This window comes from Cydia strobilella, chromosome 1, assembly GCF_947568885.1.
Source record: "Cydia strobilella chromosome 1, ilCydStro3.1, whole genome shotgun sequence".
Classification (NCBI taxonomy): domain Eukaryota; kingdom Metazoa; phylum Arthropoda; class Insecta; order Lepidoptera; family Tortricidae; genus Cydia; species Cydia strobilella.
In genome coordinates, this window is record NC_086041.1 from 33501344 (window position 1) to 33525686 (window position 24343).

Genomic DNA, 24343 nt, shown 5'->3' on the forward strand with positions numbered 1-24343 from the left:
ACAGACGGACAGACGGCAGCGGAACCTTAGTAATAGGGTCCGGTTCCCTTTGGGTACGGAATCCTAAAAATAATGCTTAGTTTTGCCTCGACATTGCTCACGGCTAGTCCGTTTTTGCACGTAATAAAAAAATTAATTGTTTGTATTTATATTTGCCTTTTGCCTGAAGACAAGCAGAATTAGGAGAAATAATAGAAGGTAGCATAAAATTTTATTACAATTACAAATGTTTTGGCAAAATGTATAAAGTACAAGAAATTAAAAAATTTCAAAGGATAAAATAATATTTTTTTAAATATTATTGGGGTTCTGAAGTGTCTTTTGACAGGAGACTCACAAAGAGCTCTAAAATAGGTACTATAATGCAATTTCATACAGCAAAGTCAGCAAAGGCATAAAACATGCAAATCACATTTCTTTTTTCTAAAAGAATCTAAACTTAAATAAAACATCAAGTTTCGGGCGGAGTGAGAGGCTTCAAAAAATACTTACACAGCTATTTTTATGATTGCTGTTATTAAAATATAATAAAAAAATATAAAAAAATAAAGGCCTTTTATTTCTTGCAAACATTATTACTATGTCTCCACATTTTTGCATAATGTTCCTATTATAACTATTATTCACACTTATAAAAAACACTTTTAAGAAAATAAAAATATTTAATCTGCAAAAACCCCTCCGCAAACAGATTTCTGATTATTACACGTTAACGTAGCGTCTTACGTAGGCGAGCAACACGCGAATGCGAAGCGAAGCGGCTAAATCAATCCTTTGATACCCCATTTTCACATACATTTTGTATGGACCGTTACAAAACTGACACCCAAAACATGTATGAAACTGGGGGCACGTTTTTTCTTTGTCTCGTGATTCTGAGTCTAAATAACCCAAAAGCGGATGGTTTAAAAAAAAAAGTAAAGAAATGATACTTTTTAACTGGTTTGTGAAAGGTTTTAATTATATTCATAAGGAGTTTACATTGTAAAGCACAATTATGTAAAACTTCAACTCGCTCTAATTTCTTTGTATTACAATTTCTAGCAGAATAACTAGAACCGGACAAAGATATATCAAAGACCTATATAACTCCGTATAAGATGAATAAAGTCTAAGGTAGATATTTGTATTTTCCGTTTCTACGTTTCGTATACAATTTGGCAGAATAGGTGTAGTTAACTCGACTATCTAAACTAAATCATTCTAACTAAACCATTTAAAACATTTGCGTCGCCTGCGACCTCGCGTTCAGTTCCTCTTATAGTTTAACTACGTGTAACTACTGGGCAAAGTACTCTGTCCCTCGTTTACAAAGGATGTGTGTACACTAGACTTATATTGACCGGGATATAGACCGTGATTACCTTTTGTATTATTTGTGAGCTCCCGATACGTGGAATGATGATGATGATTGATAAGAAAGAAGAAAGTTGAGACAGTACCCTATGTCCTTTCCCGGGCCACAGGGCGGACATGCTATACATCAAAAATCCTTTGCGTTTCTTTTTGTGAACGGCACGTCTGTACACGCGTCATGCGTCATTGTGTGAGTAAGTTGCTTAAAAACCGAACTGAGTGTTCGCCAAAAGGTGGTCAATCTGCTGTCGCGGGGCGAGGTAATTCGAATCGGGGCGGGGCGGTGCGTGGCCGTTCTGTATAATATGTACTATTATTCTGTGCCCGGGCTTTAAGCTATCTTCAGACTAAATTTTATCTAATTTTAAATTTCATCTTTATAGTTAACTGTCGCATTTATAATATCATTATATATACTAGGCATTGCTTTTGCCCGCGACTTCGTCTGCGTGGAATTAGTAATTAGGGTATGTTTATCCAATATTTTCATTTTACGTAAAATACGAGTATGTTTGTTTTGTTTTCGAATTTGGAACCCTTAATTACGAGTACACAATAAGTTCAAAATATGTACATAAATTGTGGAATATGTACAAAAAGTATGCGGGGTCTTAGGCTCTTGGGACGTTAAATGACCTCACGTAATTCTTATAATAACATAAAATTAAAACTAATAATAAAGTAAACATCTAATATGCGCCTCACACATAAGTTAAGCTGCATAAGTGGTAGTTTCATTTCCACTTTGCAGCAAAGACCAAGTCAAAAGGCAGCCATTCCGTGCATACTGCGCGAGTTTTCACTTGTTTGAGATTAACTTTAGTACCTGTTAAGCAGACGGTACACGAGACGCGTAAGTTCTTAATGTTGAAATGGTTTCTTGCCATAGACATATATATTGTACCCATCAAAGTTCCTCCATGGCGTTTTAGGGTTTAGTTCCTTAGAAGTAAGACGCAGCTATGGGCTCTTGACCTCTGCCTGTAATATTCTGCGATCGGACTGCCCTGAACTGGTTGCACAAGTTGTACGCCTGTTTGTCCCTTCTATGGCTAAGGCCCAATTTAATTTCCGACCGCGAAGTCGTCACTTATTAGCTGTGCCTAAAACACGCACTGTCCCATGGCAAATCACCAGATCACCACTAGTCCGCGCTCTTTAATATATTAACACGCTCCTCGCATCAGCACCGGAATGTGATGTATTTGCAAGTAGTTGGATGGATCTGTGTAAAGAGTGTATGAAGTTCTGTGAGAGGATGGATAAACGTGAATCTTCTGTTTTGTATTAGTTTTTCATTTTTGCATTTGTACCTACTGTTTATTATCTACTTAAGACTGTATAATGTACCTAGTCTGTATGATACTGTCTGTTTTAAATTTCACAGTGTATTAGTTCGCTGTAATGCTGTGTAATTTTTTGCATCAATAAAAAAAAAATATTACGTCGTAAAGACCGGCCTTACGAGCACTAAGAATGGGGCCGATACATTGGAGTCAAAATCGCATTTAGTTACACCAGCGCGCTCAGTCGTGTGGCGAATTGCGCAGTGGAAAAGCGTCACCATTGCTGTAAACAAAGTATAAACGTATGCATAAAATTCCGAACGAACACCGACGCCTTTCCACTGCGCATTTCCCCACAAGACTGAGCGCGCTGGTGTAACTACATGCGATTTTGACTCCAATGTATCGGCCCCATTCGTAGTGCTCGTATGGCAGGTCTTTACGAAATAACATATATGTCTATGTTTCTTGCTTATTCTTAAAAGTTTGAGAAGTGCATGTAGAAGTAACGTGACTTACAAGACTACGCGGAATTTATGAATTATGGTTTAAATTTCATATTTCTAGTTCAAATTTGATTTTAAGGTTTGGTTTGGATCGATGTCACGATTTGGTTGTTTTCTGTCATGTAACATCTTACATTCAACAAATATTTCCTATCTACATCTACAAAATAAGTATTACTCATGTGCTATAAATGAAAAGAAATGATAGGAATTTGTGTTCAAGATAAATACATTAGATAGGTACAATAAATACTCTTGAATGGCAGATTGGCAAACAACATTAGCATCAAGCGATTTCCATTTTTCTCTTTGTAAAATAAGAAATAAATGCCTAAGTAAGTACGTACATACATTATATGTTATATGTAGTACAATTTATGTACAGCGAGCTGCAAAAGTGCATACCCAATATTTGATCTATTGGAGCTTGTGTACGTATCGTATTATTGATACATGATATTTTCTGAGTAAAACGCCCGTGTTTTATTTTTATTGGTAAAAAAAGGCAAAATCTTCGAGCGTCCTTACATGGATTACGCAACCCGAAAATTCACAAGAACATTCCTGAACAGCCCTCTTGGTTATTACGCAATCCTGTATAATGGGGACAATAATCCGTTTAAGCGCAGGTCAGCGAGAGCTCTCTTAATTGTCCAGGGTAGTATCGACAAAATTCATTACGGTCTCTGCCACAGATTATATTAGCAGCGCCTCTCTTGAACAAATTATAATTCGCCATCTTTGAAACCACAAGGACGAACGCGGTTTTTCCCATAAATCTAATAACATTAGTACATTATTCTCGCGCTGTTCTTCCCTACGCATCATTGATTCCATTATACGCGCTTGTGTCTGGTCGACTTGGGCAAGGCATTTGACTTCGTGTGTCATGAAACTTGACTTGCGTTAATAAGAAGATGGTATGTATCTCTCACACAATGCTACCTTACTTAAGCGAAAACAACAATGCGATAAAGATAAAGTAACAAAACTATTTAAATTTTAATAATCATAAAAATCTTTCATACATAAATAAGTGGCGTACCTCAAGGCGGTATACTGGGGCCGCTATTATTATTAGTGAACATAAACGATTTACCCAGCGCCCCACAAAATGCTAAGCAATAAATAATTATACCTCTCTCGTATCGGCAGACCCCTAATAATGGGAACAATAATCCGGTTAAACGCGGGTCGCGGTGTCGCTACATGGTCGCTAGTGCTTCCTAATTGTCCGGGGAAGTATCGACGGCATTCATTACGGCTTCAGCTCGGCCGTTGTCATAGATTACAATACTCTACAGTAAGTATGCTACATTCGCTACAAATACACGATTTTAAATAATTACCGCGTAACGTAGGCGCTCGCGATCTGATGTTAATAATTCGATATAGAAAAAAAAAGCGGTTAAATATGTATACATACTTTGGGGAAATTTGATTGCTAAGAAAAAAATACTTATAATTGAATGTCAGTAAAGGATGTCATATCGACGCAAAACATGTATTAATTAAAAAATAATTTAATTCGTGTAAACATTATCTAACTGACATTGTATCTACGAAACACTTTGCAGTAAGTTTTAAACACCATACTGTAATTAGTAGTAACTGACTCACTGCCGGTCTGTATTCATTGTGTTGTGTAGTAGAACAGTATTGTGTCAAGGCAAGTCGAGATGTACTTATTGTGAAAGTGAAAGTTTTTATTCTTCAATTTAGGCATATTACAATGCACTTATGACTTATGAATGTCAAACACTACTACCGGTTCTAACCCTACACCACAGCCCGAGAAGATACCGGCGCATGAAGAAACTCGGTGGGACGCATTAAAAAAAAAACAACAAGAGGTTTGAATGATTCACGGTCAGTTTCACTAGACTTATATTGAATTTTTAAAGGTAATCACGATCTATATCCCGGTCAATATAAGTCTAGTGAAAATACAACAAATTTTAAAAGTAGGTAGTTCTTCCAGAAAACATTTTTTGTTACAAAATGGAAAGAAAGTAAATTAATTAATGAAATAAGAATATAAATCTGGCTGATTGCTACGAAATACCTACATAAAATATTTGATGTGCTTACCTGAACTGTGTCACTACTCTAGTCTCCTAGACATAAAACAATGATTTAATTTCTACTCGTTTTTGTTATAGATAAGATAAGATAATATTTATTGAATAACTTATTTCTTTAGTGTCTGGTTAAGACCATGCATGTTTGTCTGTCAAGTAGTCCTCGACTCTGTAATAAGTCTTCAATATCAAAGACTGTGTTTAGTTAATCAAACGGGGCAGTGACAAGAATTCAGAAACTGTAAGCGATCTCGAAAATGGCCGCCTGGTAAAACAAATTAAGCAATCTTTTCTTTTATAGTTTCTGATTTTTCCTCGCTGCCATATTTGGGTCCGGCTAACTTTGTTCTTTTGCGGCGGGCAAAACAAATTGGGTCGTGGACGGCGGTAATAATAGCAATAAATCCAGGAGCATATTTCCAGAGTGGCGCAGCTAGTACTACGTAATCTGTGATTACGGTTCCTTCCCACTCTAATTGAATCCGAGTCACTGCCTCCATAAATTTTATCGCCCCATTTAGTTCCAGTTTTTTATCTGTTACCTTCTTTGTACGCCGTTTTTATTTTAATACTCTCTCGCTGTTCAAAGAAGAGTAAAGGCCACTCACTTTCCTGTATTCCTGTATTGATTAAAAAGCCGTTTGATAAGGTAATTCAATTTCGTTGCTGAATGCGTAATCGTTTTTATTTTCATTTATTATATCGCTCTGATTTTCTTCTTATTGGGAGCTTTATTTGAGATAAGGTTAATAAAAATGGAAATACTCGTGAAATAGTCCGTTTTGTTTGAGCTTATTAAAGGAAATTAAAGTTATGTGAGTTAAGAAAAAAACTACCTGAATGGTATTTACGTAGACAGACATGGTTTTAGAAGTAATAATGTGTGCTGTGGTCATCATTCATGATTTCATTAAAACAGTATAATAGAGAATTTCGTGCATTCCGACCGACAATGTTCACATCTTAAATCATATTAATAACGGGTCACTGACGTATTTTAAGTCGAAAAACGCTCGACATGTTTAATATATTTAATATGTCTGTGTCTCACGGAAGTTTTATTAAAATTGACAATGTTCACGATGACGCGCCGTAAACGATAGACGTGGCATTCAAAGGGTTACATTGCCTGTTCCCAAAAGGCTTGGTAACTGCTCGCGAAAGATTGCCGCGTGCGTCCTGTACGCGAGATCTTGATGTACCTTCAAGACTTGAAGCGCGATTACCGGGTAAAACTTATAAAGCTGAAACTCATAGAATACTCACTTGACCACAGGTTCCGGCGATCCACCCGAGCTCGAGCATGCGAGCTTGATCTCCCTTCCCTCTTGCGCATTAGCGTGCGCGCCAGGCGAGAGCAGAGGTGCACGAGGGTGCGTGAGCACGACCAGCGCGTGCGCCTGCGAGTGCAGCGTGCGCCCCGACCCTCCCGCTTTCACCCGGCACTCGAAGCGTCCATTGTCCCGCTCGTACGACACGTTGGACACGGACAGGTCGTAACGCCCTTCAGCCGGCGCAAACGTGATTCTGAAATTAAACGGCACATTAAAACTATGCATATTTCCCTTTCATACTCGCATACGGGGTTAAGTTGTGGGGAGATTTGGGTCATGTTCCGTTCAAAAGTTATTGCGTATCGCAAAACTATTTCCTGTTTATATTGTTTTATGACTGTTGTCTAGTATAGCAAAGCTTGAATTGTCGACCGCTTATATTTTTAATTTTATTTTATTCCTCATTTTCATCTAAGTGTTTTCCCAGTTTTATTTAGTTGAGCGCGGGGTCAGCTAGGCAACCTTATATATTATTGACTACAGTATAATTAGGATACGGGTAAACGTAAACATTTATTATCGAATTCTAGATTTCTGATTCGGGAAAGGTCTTCTCAACAATAAGAGGGTCAGTGTTAAATTTCCGGTGGGATTGGATCTGGAAAAGAATATAAGATTATATTGTCTTCGGTTACCGCGATAGTTACTCATGAAATAAAACTATGAAAACGGATTATATCGCGTATATTGAATTTATAATTCATCCCGACGTTTCGAACTCTTTACAGCGTTCGTGGTCAACGGGTGACACCCGTGAGTCACCCGTTGACCACGAACGCTGTAAAGAGTTCGAAACGTCGGGATGAATTATAAATTCAATATACGCGATATAATCCGTTTTCATAGTTTTATTTCATGAATATAAGATTAATTATCTATATTTTTACCGTCTTGTAAAACGAAAAGCTTGACTTCTAATGGCTGTTTAGTTTCGTGGTAAATCTGCTACATACTAAGATTTCTCATGGGGGATATAACAAAGAGTATTCCAAGTTGTGTAAATTGATAGACAGGAATAACGGAAACGAGTTCAATGTAAGTAATTGCGTAACTTTTGAAGCTAGAGTTCTCCTATTTAGGCTATAAATGGATGATGGAATTAAATTTGTATTAAAATGTCAAAATTTAGTTAAGTGACAGTAGACGTGTAAAGACGAACTATTTAAATAAAAAACCGGCCAAGTGCGAGTCGAACTCGCGCACCGAGGGTTCCGTACATTACATAATTTTAACAATGTATTTTTTATGTGAAACGTGAGTGAAACCGCAATTTGCGGTTTAAAGTTTATGACGTATTAAAAAAAAACTACTTACTAGATCTCGTTCAAACCAATTTTCGGTGGAAGTGTGCATGGTAATGTAAATCACATATTTTTTTCAGTTTTATCATTCTCTTATTTTAGAAGTTACAGGGGGGGGGGGGGGGGCACACACATTTTACCACTTTGGAAGTGTCTCTCGCGCAAACTATTCAGTTTAGAAAAAAATGATATTAGAAACCTCAATATCATTTTTGAAGACCTATCCATAGATACCCCACACGTACCTATGGGTTTGATGAAAAAAATTTTTTTGAGTTTCAGTTCCAAGTATGGGGAACCCCCAAAATTTATTGTTTTTTTTTCTATTTTTGTGTGAAAATCTTAATGCTGTTCACAGAATACATCTACTTACCAAGTTTCAACAGTACCTATATAGTTCTTATAGTTTTAGAGAAAAGTGGCTGTGACATACGGACGGACAGACAGACAGACAGACAGACATGACGAATCTATACGGGTTCCGTTTTTTGCCATTTGGCTACGGAACCCTAAAAATGGCGCAATTTAATAACCCCGCTGTTCAAGAAATTAAAAGCATAAAATTAACATTTAACTAAACCAACAAAAACAAAAACTAAGAAGCCGCAATGCCGCGTTGGCACTTTAAAAATAACAACTGGGCTTGACATTACTCCATAGACTTTATATACTACTTCGTTCGTATAGACCGGTCTTACGAGCACTACGAATGGGGCCGATACATTGGAGTCAAAATCGCATTTAGTTACCACCATTGGTGACGCCTTTCTACTGCGCAATTCGCCACACGACTGAGCGCGCTGGTGTAACTACTAACTAAATGCGATTTTGATTCCAATGTGCCCCTATCGTAGTGCTCGTAAGGCCGGTCTTTACAAAGTAATACATATGTCTATGCATTACTCGCTATGCGCAAAGAGGATATAATAAGATAGAGCGGTACTGTCATAGTAAATTTTGTAACCACTGTAAATTCACTGCCATCTATCGATATACTTTAAAACTAAAAATGAAGATTTATAAAAAAACGTTAAAATGTATTTAAATATGGATAAATGATTTTTTTTATTTGCATTAATTATTTTTATATGATTCTGACCCATGTTCTTTCACTGATATGCGTTAAAATTATAAATAACAAACGAAACCGTCAACGCCCTCTCTACGAGAGTAGGCCAAAACTAGTGGCGCCATCTGATCGAGAATCAAATTTTCGTGATTTTCGAGGCACGTTTTTTTCCTTAGACTGTATCCATCTATTACGGAGTTATATCTATCTTTGCTATGCGTAAGAGTATGTCTCGCTCGTCGTCTCGTATTCGCATACCTATTACAATTAGTACCAATCCCCGTTATCAATGTCGCAGTTCATTAGCCTTTAGTAATTAACTTCGTCTTAACTAACATTTTTAATCATAATCGCCGGAAGATCAGCGCTGACTTTTAGGTTAGCACTGGTTAGCATTATGCTGAGGGACCATTTCGTGGTAAACTATTTTTTTAATGTTTATATCTCTTTGTTGTTTTATACTTCTGTATGTTGTAGTTTATCACAAATAAAATAAAATAAATGCTACGATAAATTCCGCTATAAATTGTATCATGGGATTTATGGGACATTTAGCAATTGGAATAAGTTTTAGTGTAATTTTCACAATAAAAAAGATGGCGAAGATAGGTTGCTTTAGACTAATTTTCACGCAGCTCTTTTCATTGTCAATTCAATGAGTAAGTATTTCTTGATAAAACTAATATTTTAATTGGGCGAAGTTAGGGTTCCCTACGTTAGATATTTTTGCCAACCCTGTTTTTCAATGAATTGCAACATTGATAACGGGTTTAATTTGGTGGTACAGTCGCAATCAGATATATCGGAGCGGTTCAGATATTGTGAACACCTCGGCCGCGCCGATATATCTGATGGCGACTGTACCTCTTGTCAAAGTTGAGATTTTTTGTTCGAATGCCGGCCAGTTATATAAATTTAATCTAGCGCTATGGCCTCCACTGGGTGCACCGAGGAAATCCTAGCGCAGCCAATTTGAGCACTGTTTCCGACGCGATGCTGCGAGTCGACCAATTAGAGAAAACTGTCGTTTTTTCGTTCATTAGTTTTGTTCAATTGACAGATTTTATGTCCATCGGCTGTACACTTGGGGCTAATTGCAGGGTTCGTTTCTGCTACTTTAATAAAACAAAAAATACAAAAAAAAGTCTAATTTCAGTCATTTCTCTTGTGACGTCATCTGCAGTTGGTAGTCATACTAATTGTGGGTGCAGCTAGTCTGTTTCCACGACTGCCTCAAAAAAGATGCTAGATATTTTTTTCTATAGAAATACCTACCCCTTATTAATATAAATTAGCATTTAGAATTTCTTACAAACCTCTGTTAAGTTTTGTATGTTTTAACAAAATGACGAATAGAGACTCGCGATTATCTACGGGTTTTTTAATTTCGCAAACGTTTATGAATACCGCCACTATAGTTTTGAAATGACTATGACTAAATACTTACAGCGCAGATAAGCCTATCGGTCTTTAGAACCTTCGGTCATGGGTTCAAGGTGGCTTCCTAAGTTGCAGCTAAGGCAGCGAGTGGCTCCAAGTGGAAGCGGCAGCGTAGCGTCATATCGCCGAGCGTCACTCGAGCGAAGCAGTAGCGAAGCGTAACGTGCGTGGCTCGTACACTTGAAAGTACTTATTGGTAGTTGGTTCGACCGATGTGTCCTTGATGGCCACATTGTCGTGTCCGCTAGCGGTGCTTCGCACCCAGTAGTACGTGGGTGATTCTCCAGCGAGTGGCTCGAAGTTGAAGCGGCATCGGAGCGTCACGTCGTCGAGCGTCGCTCGAAGTATAAACTTTAACGATACTCATTGGTGGCTAGTCTCGAGTGGCGTGTCCTTGATAGCGACATTGTCGTGTCCGCTAGCGGTGCTTCGCACCCATTAGTACGTAGGTGATTTTCCAGCGAGTGGCTCGAAGTTGAAGCGGCACCGGAGCGTCACGTCGCCGAGCGTCGCTCAAAGTATACACTTTAAAGGTACTTACTGGTAGTTAGTCTCGAGTGGCGTGTCCTTGATAGCGACATTGTCGTGTCCGCTAGCGGTGCTTCGCACCCAGTAGTACGTGGGTGATTCTCCAGCGAGTGGCTCGAAGTTGAAGCGGCAGCGAAGCGTCACGTCGCCGAGCGTCGCTCGAAGTATACACTTTAAAGGTACTTACTGGTAGTTAGTCTCGAGTGGCGTGTCCTTGATAGCGACATTGTCGTGTCCGCTAGCAGTGCTTCGCACCCAGTAGTACGTGGGTGATTCTCCAGCGAGTGGCTCGAAGTTGAAGCGGCAGCGGAGCGTTACATCGTCGCCTTCGCGCGCGTCATGGCTTTCATCTTCGGCGCCCGCCCAAGTGACCGCTGAAACAAGGGGAAGTTTTGTTAAATATTTAGCATAATAATAGTTCCGTTGGATGGGGGCCAACACAGATTATTTTATAAGGTCATCTGGTTTAATTGCTTCCATGTTTCATGGGGTTAATTTATAATACAGGTAACTTTGAAAGTTGCGCCGGCGAGCCAAAATTTATGCGTCTTCTAAATCCACGCGATTATCCCGGTTGACGTAACAATCCAACCTCGCAACGAAACCTAAACTCGCAACGCTCGTGGTTTCCTTTTGGAATCTTTCGCTTGCTCGGGTATCAACAGTAAGCACGGGATGTCAAACAACCACTTTTTCTCCTTGTAAAACAAGTAACTATTTATTTAGCCGATCAAAACTTTTATTAACCAATCACATCTTTGCTACGGGCGGGGTATATACATTTACAGAGAAGGGATAAACGATGACTCACGCTAGACCGGGCCGGGGTCGGGCCGGAACTTCCGGCGCTTCGTTTTCTATTACCGATCAGCCGTCATAGAAAATGACGTGTCGGACGCCTCGGCTTGGTCCCGGCCCGGTCTAACGTGAGTCATCCTTAATTGTCAGTGATACGTCTCAGATGTGTGGGTCATGTGGACCATTAGCTTCGTCTATTATATTCCACCGCTCACTAATAGTACATGCCTGGAGTAAGGAATACCTCTAAATGTGGTCGCACTCCGCAGCGCAGCGGCCGGTGCAGCATATGTACCTACTCTTAGATTTACACTGACTAGGAATTAAAAGCTTGTATTTGTATTTATCTCCATATACATTTTCCGGTATACGCCTGTTATAGGCTCCAGCACCAGGCTTACCTAAATCGGCTTTGTTGCATATACTAAAAGATTCATTAGCAAATCTCTAAGCAATGGGACTTACACCGTACGACGAAATAGATATAAATAACTAGAAGTAGAAATAAATGCGTTAAATGTGTTTAATACTATGACTAAACAATGCGAAAAATGTGGGAACAGAAGTCTGACAGTGACAAAACTCAAAAATTACCACACGAACGACAACTATGGAAGGTAGACTTATATTGACCGGGATATAGACCGTGATTACCTTTTGTATTATTTTGATTTTGGAATCCTGTGATTTGTTTGTGTAAAAAACCAGTGATATCCGAATCAAACACGCGTAGTGATACTGTAAGTGTAGTATGCTTGGACAGACCAACGAGTGTGAACGCGACCAGACCAACAAGTGTGAATGCGATCGATGGTAACGTTGAAAGCGAACGCAGCCGACGACGCGCAAGAATGAGGGTAGACCAAGCGCGGTCCACACAACTTTGACACCCACCCACTATCTTCAGTTACCCGTGAACATGATGCATGTAACTGCGTCGAAATATCGGGAGCTCATAAATAATACAAAAGGTAATCACGGTCTATATCCCGGGTCAATATAAGTGTAGTGAAACTAACCGTGAATCATTCAAAACTCTTATGGAAAGTAGGGCTCAACTGTACTGCGGTGCGTTGACGTCAAATATTACAAGGCCGCGCAAGTGGTTTGACATATAGAATTTTATTTTAGCCAATCAAAACTTTTATTGACCAAACACAATTTTTTTATAGCGATAATTGGAGTATTGGGTCATATTCAAGATTGCACTTTTATATGTGCAGTTTCGGGCACAGAAATAAGTATATATTAAATCTGTGGTTGCGGGGTATATTTATAGTGTAGGGAAAAGTGTCAGTCATATGTTCCGGTTTTCTAAGTCAAAAATGTACTGAGAGCTTCGTCTATGTATATTCTGTCGCCGAGTTTCATAAATTTCATAATGTACTGGGCAACGGGCCACTTCAGTTGTCTCAATTGAGGCTACAATATTATCTTTACTTATGTTACTAATATTTCCTTTCTAAATATTACCGACGCTTCGTTGATAGTCTTATGTAGTAAATAACTAATTTTTCGGGTCGCCTATTAGAACCTATTCGCAGCAGTGGGTTTCACACCTTCATAGACCTTTATTGCCCTTTTCCGTGGGTACAAATGTATTTTATTAGTTCATGTTTCCTTTTTAGGGTTTCGTACCCAAAGAGTAAAAACGGGACCCTTTTGCTAGGACTCTCCGTCTTAGTATATTACTAAGGCTGTCCGTGTGTCTGTCACCAGGCTGTATTTCATGAACCGTGATAGCTACAGTTAAAATTTTCACAGATGAGGTATTTCTGTTGCCGCTATAACAACAAATACTAAAAAGTATGGAACCCTCGGTGCGCGAGTCCGACTCGCACTTGGCCGGTTTTTTGCACTGCTGAGCTGTTGTCATGGGTTGTCGTTAGAATTTTTCCGTTCCGTAATATTTAACAAGCGTTTATTTAAGTCCCCGGCAAGCTCGGCCGAATTTCACCTTCCCATACAAACGGAGTTTCATTCTCATTTTAAAACTACGTGTTAGTTTGTAATGAAACTTTGCACATACAATGACAAGAGATATCTAGGTCTGATGTAATTAGTTTATAAGCTCTAGTATATACGTATAAAACAAACGAAATAGAGCAAACACAAGTTTTATATTTTTTTACTATTGTATGTGAAGCTACATAAACTAATTACAGACCTAGGTATACCTTATCCTATTGTAAGTACAAAGTTTCAGAACAATCTAGCTAGTCGTTTTAAAATGAGAGCGTAACTACGTTTGTATAATGTATGGAGAACCGAGCTTGCCAGGGACTCCTTGCAATGTTTGTTCAGGTCAAATCTTGCAAGATAAATTAGACCTACTTCCCATAATTCGATTAAGCTGAAACTTCACATACATGTGTATAGTACGAAACTATATACGAATTATCTCAAATGATTTTTTCGCCCAAACCCTAAGCTGTTAAACAAAAGGCATTGTTTCTTTTGTGCGCCGCGGTGGCTACCTCATTTCTCATCAGTAAAAAGGATCACGCCCGTTTTAAAGGCAATTTTAGCGTTCAGATAGTTCATACTATAAGCTGGGTGACGATGGACACGGGTGTAGTTTAAGAAAACAAGCATGAAGGCAGGTGCAGCGGCTGAGGCTTCTGCTATAGCTCGTTTTTTTAACATTAAAAAAAGGTAAACAATCTTGACATGTCTTTTTGAAAAGCAATAGAATGTAAATGATCGTATATGATTCATAATTGTTACGTATTTGCCGTGACTTTAACGTCTGGATATAAGAGACTTTGTTTCTGTCAGTCTCGTATTGAATATGTGAGAAATGATGCGTGGTGGGCGAACTATAAGATGACACAAGAAAGAAAAGATGACACGCAAGGCATGGAAAAAACCGTTAAGTAACACCCAATATCCGCTAGGGCGGCGCCACAGTCGTGAGTTTAATACAAATACTCTAACGTAAAGTTCGTTACCGTGACACCCATTGCCAGTCGTCGCAAGCGCAGATATTCCATACGCTTCCCAAACTCACACAAGCCAACCCCTCAATGTCCAGTTTAAGCATGATCTTAAACTATTAAGGGTCGCTATAGCACGGTAACACTGGTTTATCTAAGTGTTCGATTCTTTGTTGTGTGTGTGCGTTAGGAATGCGCGCAGGCCTGGGCGCGGTCAATGACATGACGCGTGCGCAGCCTGCTACCGATTAGGGACACCATTATCTGGGGCCGGCTCGGGATACTCACCTTTTATTTTTACTCTACTAAGGAATTTGACTTCTGTATCATTTTGTACCATAATTTTATCCCTAGCGGCTTTTAAGTTGACTGTTACTGTGACAAGGTACAAAATGGTATAAATCAATTTTATTGATTATTCAATCTTGTCAATGGTATTTAACTGACTAGTCAAATCAGTTTTTTTTTTTTTCAAACTGTGAAATGGATTAGCCACTATGGAATTTATGTGAAACACAGAATGTGCCGTCACGGCCATGTTACCTACTCTTTATAGTTCTATCCGATTTATTAAACAGAAATTGTGTCAAAAAAATAACTGCCGACAATTTTTTTAATAATTTTCTGGTGCTTTATTACGTGCTTGGTGTGAAATCTTTTATTTTAAATAAGCACAGTCAACATTCCTATCATAGAGTAACTTATACCAGAGCGGTACTGTCATAGTAAATTTTGTAACCTCAGTAAATTCACTGCCATCTGTCGACACACTTTAAAACTAAAAATTAAGATTTATAAAAATACGATAAAATGTATTTAAATATGGATAAATTATTTTTTTATTTGCATTAATTATTTTTATGATTTTGACCCATGTTCTTTCACTGATATGCGTTAAAATTGTTAAATAACAAACGAAACCGTCAACGCCATCTATACGACAGTAGGCCAAAGCTAGTAGCGCCCTCTGAACGAGAATCAAATTTTCTTGAATTCGAGACACGTTTTTTCCTTAGACTGTGTCCATCTATTACGGAGTTATATCTATCTTTGTTCCTATTGACCTGGGACCCAATATTCGTAGGTACAGATGTAGTGCATAATTGTTTTCCATCGTATTTTCTCGGAGACGTTCGTATTTGTCATGGTACTTCGGTACCTGAACTTTTTGTACCGAGACAATACACGTTCGTACGTTTCCGTGAAAATACGATGGAAAGCAATTATGCAACACATCTGTTGGGAATATTGGGATATAAAACAACGAATTTATTCGAATCAATATTTATAAGTACACTAAATTGGAAAGTTTTTCTCAAATATGGAAATTTTAATATTCTCAACAAAACAACAAGTAAAGTTATATTTTGATACGAATTTGTATGTAGGTACATAATTCATTACTTCGAGACTTTTCTGTTTATTCAATGAACAAACTTTTAAATTAAGGAAATATTTGTTTGAAATGTTCGTGAGTTTACTAAAATATCTCGGTTTAAGATATTGTTTGGCTTTAATTAAGACATCACATTAAATATATTTACTTTTAAAACACAATTTCATGCGGAAAAAAGAACGTCAAAATAAAAGTATCATTCATAAATTTATAAATTACTGGGTCTCTATTGCTTCTCATAAAGTTTTAAGTCATGATGTATTGTTTGTCCTAATTTTCGTTAGTCATGATTTGTTTTTTCTCAGAAACGCGTAACTTTTCAGGATTGCCATAAAACAAACCTAACCCATCTACAGGATAACCTCACGAAAATCCTGAAATGTTAACGGTTTCAGAATTATGACTAATGATAATTTGACAATCATTACATTATGACTTTCAATAATTATGTCAAACAACGTGATCCCTAAATTGCTACTTATAGTTCGTAACCATTTTAGTCATCATACAAAAAACCGATTTGAATCATACAGTGAGAATTGAAAGGAAAGTGGGGCGCTGTACCGAAAGATCAAGCTAACGAAACATCATGCATGATGAGATGACGTCATCTGATCACGACTCACGTTGGAACATTATCACCCGGTCACATTTTTAGGGTTTCGTACCTAAAGGGTAAAAACGGGACCCTGTTACTAAGACTCTGCTGTCCATCTGTTTGTCACCAGGCTGTATCTCATGCTCATGCTCATGTGAAAAAAAAATCTTTATAGGGATGTATCTCCTAAACTAAACCGTGCGCATTAAATAATAAAATTTTTGTTCCCCTATAATACCCCACGCACTGTATACCCTATCACATTAGGACATGAAACAATCATCATCATCATCATCATCATCATCATCATATAAAAAAAAAAATTGCAAGTTTGAGAAAAGCACTATACAAATTTCGGCGAATGAGGCGGTTGCCGGCGGCGTATCCTTAACCGGCCTAGCTACGCTCGGCCGTCTATATCTACTTGGCCTACAACCCTTCGTTTCCCGGCCTCTATAGTAATGTACTGTTCATAAGCGCATTGAAATATACCTGTCTGTTTTGTTATCATCAAATCGGCTTGTTAATCCAGACTACCTAACATAGTTACTGCTAAAACGATAACACCTCCCGTAATCGGGTAAGCTTGGATTCTGCGAAGCTCTCCTAGCCCCTTATCCGTGGAAATCAGAACGGACGGGAGCCCTACTTAGCGACCAAGTGTGCAGGCGTGTCGGCCCTCGCGTCAGCACGCCCACAACTAACCTTGGAGCTTGCTAGGTTATACGAACTTACACGGAATAGGTACTTGGACCGATTTTTATTATCTGTCGATTGTTTTTTCGATATATGGCCGGTTTAAAGAGCTCGTCTGGGCGGAATAAATACGAAACCCCAATTTCAACTGCCGTGAGACATACTAACATTAAATTAATTTTACGGTTTACTGGGTACGGGGGTTTTACTGTTAGTGCTTGAGAAAGGAGAACTGGGCTCTCCGAAACATGTCGCACGGGTGACTAAGAAACACGCGAGTTCAAACCGTAAATTTAGTTTAACGAAATCCCAATCTGGGACAAAAATAGTACGAAAATACCATATTCTTTCGTAACTCAGTGGAAGATTTTTAAGGACATACGGTGAAATTGCGGTTATTATGTACAGAATAGTGAACTCTCCACCAAATTTTATCAAAAAATGAATAAAAAAACGACAACATAATAAAAAAAACGGTCCACTGGTGTATGTGTTATGATTAAACTTGAATTGAAAGTGGAGCTACAATTTTACACAAAAATTAACTGAATAACTCCATTTTTTTCGTGTTCTTTTTTCGGCGGTACGTTTGCAGATGAATTGATCGTTATACGCCCGATGTTTGACGTAGGTACGTTACCAATGTATAAAATGTTCAACGTTTTTGTACAACAAATTCCAACGTTTAAATATTTTCGTGCTTTTTCGTAGGTAAATCTATAGAATATTTCGGATTCGGACGTTAAAAGTTGTTTCTAACGAATTTGTATAACAACAAAATTGGGTGGCGACGACTGGTATGTTGGGTGTCAAACAAAGGACGCGTTCTAAGTAGGCTTCATGTAGAGCTGGAGATGATTAAGCTTTAAAGCTTCGATAATCACAGAGAGATAACGGGAAGGTAACAAACTTGTAAAATATACCTAACTAGAACAGAGGGCCTAGGTACCGGGTACCAGAAACTCCGAAGTTCTCAAATTTCGGGCATATTTCTCTTATACCTACTCCAATTAAGGCGTAATTCGAGTGACAAAGGCTTGAAATTTACGAACTTAGATTTTCGCGGTAGCCTATAATAGCCTGGAATAGGTTTATTTAGGACGTTCAAATATGAGAATATTCTGTTTGTACATAAAAACATTGCCAGTTTTAAGAAAAACTGTGAAGTACATAAGATTAATACTAGAAATAAGCATAAGCTCGCATTGCCCTTCACTCGGCTCCATAAAATTAAAAGATCATTCATGGGTAATTGTGTAAGATTTTATAATAAACTTCCATATATCATCACTGAATTATCTGTTAATAAATTTAAAAAATATGTAAAATGTAAGCTTATCTCTAAAGCCTATTATAGCACACAAGACTACAATTATGCACTACTCGTACATCTGTCTGTAGCGCGTTTATGAATAACGCCAAAAAAAAGTATAATAGTAGAATAATAAAATTTATCGGGAATACAGAAAACTTCCAGATCTCTTTCAAACCGTGCAAGATTTTAGCCAACAACTTAATTTCCGATTGTGCTGATCGTTATAACTCGAAGAGTACTTGATGACTGCACAAAAAATACTTTCAGCCATCAAAACTTTACCAAAAATTTAATTATTGAAAGAAACTTATTTAGTATAGTTCCGGACGTCAATTGTTGAGCGATTTTGGGTTTACTTTACATTGGACATTTCATACCGTTCGTATTGACAACCAAATTAGCTTGAACCCTAAATTGGATCAACAATTAAAGTATGTGACCGTAACTGTTGTGTAAATCATATTATAAGTTTTCGCAAAGCCCGCTTAAAACTCATTTAACTTAGGTATTTTTAATCAATGTTTGGATGTAGCTCCCTAAGCTCTATTTCTGTATGACCCCATTTATGCGGTTCCCTGAGCCAGAAGGCGAAAAATCTCTATATTTTTCTAAAAGACGTTGATATTCGTAGACTTGGTAAAAATTACGTAATTTTCGTACTCTAGAAATCATAAAAATTATCCAATCCTTGTAATCAAAGAGCCGCCTGCTACAGATTTTTTTAAATTGCCGCAATTTTTTACGTTCAACTCCCATTAGCCAGACTATAACTCGGATTGAAAGCCAGAGAAATGTGTCGACGCCTCAAGATCAACAATCAAGACCCGTCAAACCGGTTACACACGTGCGCGAGTTTCGTTGGCCGGAGTTGTCTGTGCTTAGAATAGGTCATTGGAATATTTGAACTCGCACTTTGAGCTTACATGCAGCAGACTTAAATAGACGGAGCATGTATTTTTACATATAAATAAATAGGTTCTTCTGACTACTATATCATAAAAAAAATGACTTTTTTGTAACAAATAACGTTCTTTATCACTTGTATAAAACAAAGTCGCTTCCTGCTGTCTAGATTGATGTCTGTCCCTATGTACCTAATTATGGATGGTATAGAAAGGATGCCAATCTCTTATGGCAGAATTGTTGCAAAAGTGACCGCTTTCAGCTTTAAATAATAGTTCCTAATCTCTCCGGTGGCGCTAGTTAGGCTCTGGGACATGAGTATAACATGAAACAACAAATAACCCGACCAAATTACGTAGGTTGTTTTTGGTAGTATTTCGGTGTATGGTGGCGCCGCCTATTTACTGTTTTTTGATGGACACTTTTCATACATAGAGATTTGGCTCCTTTATATAGTCTCCATGCTATGTATGTTTAGATCTTCAAAACTACGCAACGGATTTTGATGCGGTTTTTTTTTAATAGAGTGATTCAAGTGGAAGGTTACATCAGCATTGCACCCGTGCGAAGCCGGGGCGGGTCGCTAATAATAAAAAAAAAAAGGAAATTAGAAACCTGCAAAAAATGCATCACTTTAATAACACACCTATTAATTTAATAAAATATTTTTTCGAAAAATCAGTGAACAACAAAAAACAAACAAGTACCTACGAGCAGAAAAAGAAATCCTCCGCTTTTGAAACCTAATCAATCTCATTATTTTAGAAGAGCATAAACATAGTATAAGCATAGAGTAACTTATACTAGAGCGGTACTGTCATAGTAAATTTTGTAACCCCAGTAAATTCACTGCCATCTGTCGACACTCTTTAAAACTAAAAATAAATATTTATAAAAATACGATAAAATGTATTTAAATATGGATAAATGTTTTTTTTTTATTTGCATTAATTATTTTTATGATTTTGACCCATGTTCTTTCACTGATATGTGTTAAAATTATAAATAACAAACGAAACCCTCAACGCCCTCTATACGAGTGTAGGCCAAAACTAGTGGCGCCCTCTGATCGAGAATCAAATTTTCGTGATTTTCGAGGCACGTTTTTTCCTTAGACTGTATCCATCTATTACGGAGTTATATCTATCTTTGGTATAAGCAAGTAGTCAAAGTCCGTTCATGTACGTGTATCGTCTGTTATTATTTATTATGTGTGCCTAGTTAGTAGGCCACCGAAATATTTCGAGCTGGCTGCCTCGTCGGCGCTCAAGCCTCAGTGTTGCCAGGCGATATTTAAAACATGCCAGACGCGAGGCGAAAAGTTGCTAAAACATATATTTTTTTTAAATTTCATTTTATTTTATTCATTTTAGAGATAAGAAACACATGAATGAACAACGACAAAAAATATGAGTGTTTAACATATAACATGCATATTTTGACCTTCACTAAAATAAAAACCAAAAAGTCACTATACATTATAATGTTACACTTCCTTGTACGTTTATAATTAATATACGCATAGCTACCGACATTATCAACCAACTGCTATAAGATTATGTAATGGTTGGCACATAATATAATATATGAAGACTGTAGACCTAAGTCTATAGGCTTAGAAGCTAAAATTATTAAGAGAAAAAGCAAAAGTTTGTGTAGGAAATAAATACGTAAATTTTACGTAAATTCTTCCAAAATAGAGAATGATTAATAAAACATAAATTAAAATTACATTACGTTAAAAAAAGACATAGATTTAAACCAAGAAAAGTCTGCAGAGATTTTGACAGCACACGCAGTGCAGGTGTTATTTTAAACGTCAAACTTCTATGAAATTATGACGTATAAATAACACTGGCATTGCGTGTGATGTCAAAATCTCTCCACTTTTCTTGGTCACGCATGGCTTGGTTGGTTTCTTTAGACCTGTACCGCTGGCTATATTTTGATCCCTTGGTTATAAAAATATTAAAGTCAATTCTGTTTTCGCTTATGAATACTTTGTTAAGATGTAAATCTTACATTTTGTTTTGTGTCATATATATAATTTGCTTTTCTAGTAATTTGTTATTTTGTGGTAATTATTTTTTATTTTGAATTATTTTGGAGAAAAAAATATTCGAGAGAAAACATGTAACTGTGTTGCATTTAGGATAGTGTTTTTAGTGTGAAAACATAGTTTGTGTCAATTACGTCCACTGCAATCTGATACTATGTCATAATATTCTAAATGACACAAAAAAAAATTAGAGTTAAAAAAAATTACTTAGGTCGAATTTAATCGTTTAAATAGGTCCATTAAATGATTTTGTGTCTTATTAAGGCATAGCTTCATAAGATATTTGATGATTTTTATGTAACAGGCTGTCACCGTTACAAAAGAATATTAAAGATATTAGAGTTTACATCTTATTAATTTGAAATGCGGGATAAATAAGGTGTATGAATTTGTGTCACTTGCATCCACTGCTTAAACAAATATTACAAAAATATTATTTGCGTTCGAACGAAGCTAGCGGGCGGTCTGAATGGGCAACGGAGGCCGTGCAGGGTGGGGCCGCGGGTGACCTTGCCGTACGCAACGCATGTTTACTTCGCCTGTGCGCCAAATTAACGCAACTTATTCAAAGAAGTTACGCAAACAACACAACAACAAGCAACAAGCAAGCAAAGAATGCGTCGAATTATCTTTTACCTATTTAAAACTTATAGATATTGTACAATGTCACCATTATGCAAAAGAACTGTAAGTACATGTTTGATTTGCGAGCGAGCTGGCAACATTGCGCAGGGAAATCTTAAAAATATCGCGTTTACGTGAACGCCACATACATTTGTGACAGTGATAGGGAAAAGGTACCACTAAAGTAAAATTTGGTTATTAATACCGTGACTTTCTTTCATTCTTTGATAAAAAAAAATTGCTATTTATGCAACAAGTGCGGAAATCATCTTTACGCACGTGTATCATACAATGTTTTACTATGCATTGTGCGAGTAAATAAAAAAACATATCATGGCAAATAAGTTTAATTATTATAAGGAGTGTTTTAAATCGACACGAGTTGCGAATTACCTATTCGCGCGTGTATCGTACGTTTTACAGTACATATGGCCCTTTAAACTTTCGACATATGCACGGTAAGTGCTCTTTTCCGCACTAGTGCGAGAAAGTAGCACCATATGTACTGTAAAAAAAAATTGAAAACAAAAAGCACTAGTGCGGAAAAGCAGTACTTTCCGCACGATATGGCTCCGTAGGAAACGCACTTCGAGCACATGCATTGTAAAAAAAAATATAGGACTGTATCTCCTAAACCATGCGTCGTAGCGCAAAAATAATAAAATTTTCGCTCCCCTTTAAGAAGCCCCTAATTAAGATTTAAAAACGCAAAAAAGAAAAAAAGAGGAAAAAATCTTTATAGGGCTGTATCTCCTAAACCGTGCGTCGTAGCGCAAAAATAAACGTTTCGGTCCCGTTTATGTAACCATTAATTTATATTTAAAAACAACGCAACAAAAAAACAAAAAAAAACTATAGAGCTATATCTCCTAAACCGTGCGTGGTAGCGCAAAAATAACAAAACTTTCGTTCCCCTATACGGAACCCCAAAGTAATATACAAAAAACACAATGAAAAAAAAACAACAAAAAAATCTTTATAGGGCTGCATCTCCTAAACCGTGCATCGTAGCACAAAAATAATCAAATTTTCGTTCCCCTTAAGAAACCCTTAATTGAAACTTAAAAAAAAACCAGGAAAAAAACTTTATAGAGCTATTATAGCTATATATATATAGATATAATATCTCCTAAACCGTGCGTGGTGGCGCAAAAATAATACAAGTTTCGTTCCCCTTTATGCAACCCATAATTTATATTTAAAAAAAAACGCAAAAAAAAATCATTATAGGGCTGTATCTCTTAAACCATGCGTCGTAGCGCAAAAATAATAAAAATTTCGTTCCCCTTTATGAAGCCCCAAAATAATATACTAAAAACACAATGAAAAAAAAGAAAAAAAATAAAAAAACTTTATAGGGCTGTATCTCCTACACCGTGCATCGTAGCGCAAAAAAAAAAAAAAAAAAAACCACTTTAAGAAACCCCTAATTAAGATTGAAAAACGCAAAAAAGAAAAAGAGGGAAAAAATCATTTTAGGGCTGTATCTCCTAAACCGTGCGTCGTAGCGCAAAAATAATAAAATTTTCGTTCCCCTTTACGGAACCCCAAAGTAATATACAAAAAACACAATGAAAAAAAAAAAAAAAACAAAAAAAAACTTTATAGGGCTGTATCTCCTAAAAGTCGTAGCGCAAAAATAATCACATTTTCGTTCCCCTTTGTGGAACCCCAAACTAATATACAAAAAACACAATGAAAAAAAAAAAAATATTTATAGGGCTGCATCTCCTAAATCGTGCATCGTAGCGCAAAAATAATAAATTTTCGTTCCCCTTTAAGAAACCCTTAATTAATACTTAAAAAAAAAAAACAAAAAAAAACAGGAAAAAATCTTTATAGAGCTATATCTCCTAAACCGTGCGTGGTAGCGCAAAAATAACAAAATTTTCGTTCCCCTTTACGGAACTCCAAAATAATATACAAAAAACACAATGAAAAAAAAACAACAAAAAAAATCTTTATAGGGTTGCATCTCCTAAACCGTGCATCGTAGCGCAAAAATAATTAAAAAAAAACCCTTTAAGAAACCCGTAATTAATACTTTAAAAAAAAAAACAAAAAAAAAACCAGGAAAAAAAACTTTATAGAGCTGTATCTCCTAAACCGTGCGTGGT

General features: G+C 37.0%; 1 protein-coding gene and 1 long non-coding RNA gene across 2 annotated transcripts in view; one reads left to right on the top strand and one right to left on the bottom strand.

The window, feature by feature from the left end:
• Positions 1–8214, top strand: part of LOC134745382 (uncharacterized) — a 120853-nt gene extending 112639 nt beyond the window's left edge. The window contains exon 2 of the long non-coding RNA XR_010128164.1: positions 7848–8214. This is a non-coding gene — a long non-coding RNA (uncharacterized LOC134745382). The remainder of the gene's footprint in view (positions 1–7847) is intronic.
• Positions 1–24343, bottom strand: part of LOC134745361 (hemicentin-2) — a 210234-nt gene that overhangs the window by 86522 nt on the left and 99369 nt on the right. The window contains exons 2-3 of the mRNA XM_063679392.1: positions 11089–11275; positions 6496–6756 (exon numbers count right to left, since the gene is read on the bottom strand). Coding sequence (XP_063535462.1) covers positions 6496–6756; positions 11089–11275 — 448 coding nt within the window. The remainder of the gene's footprint in view (positions 1–6495; positions 6757–11088; positions 11276–24343) is intronic.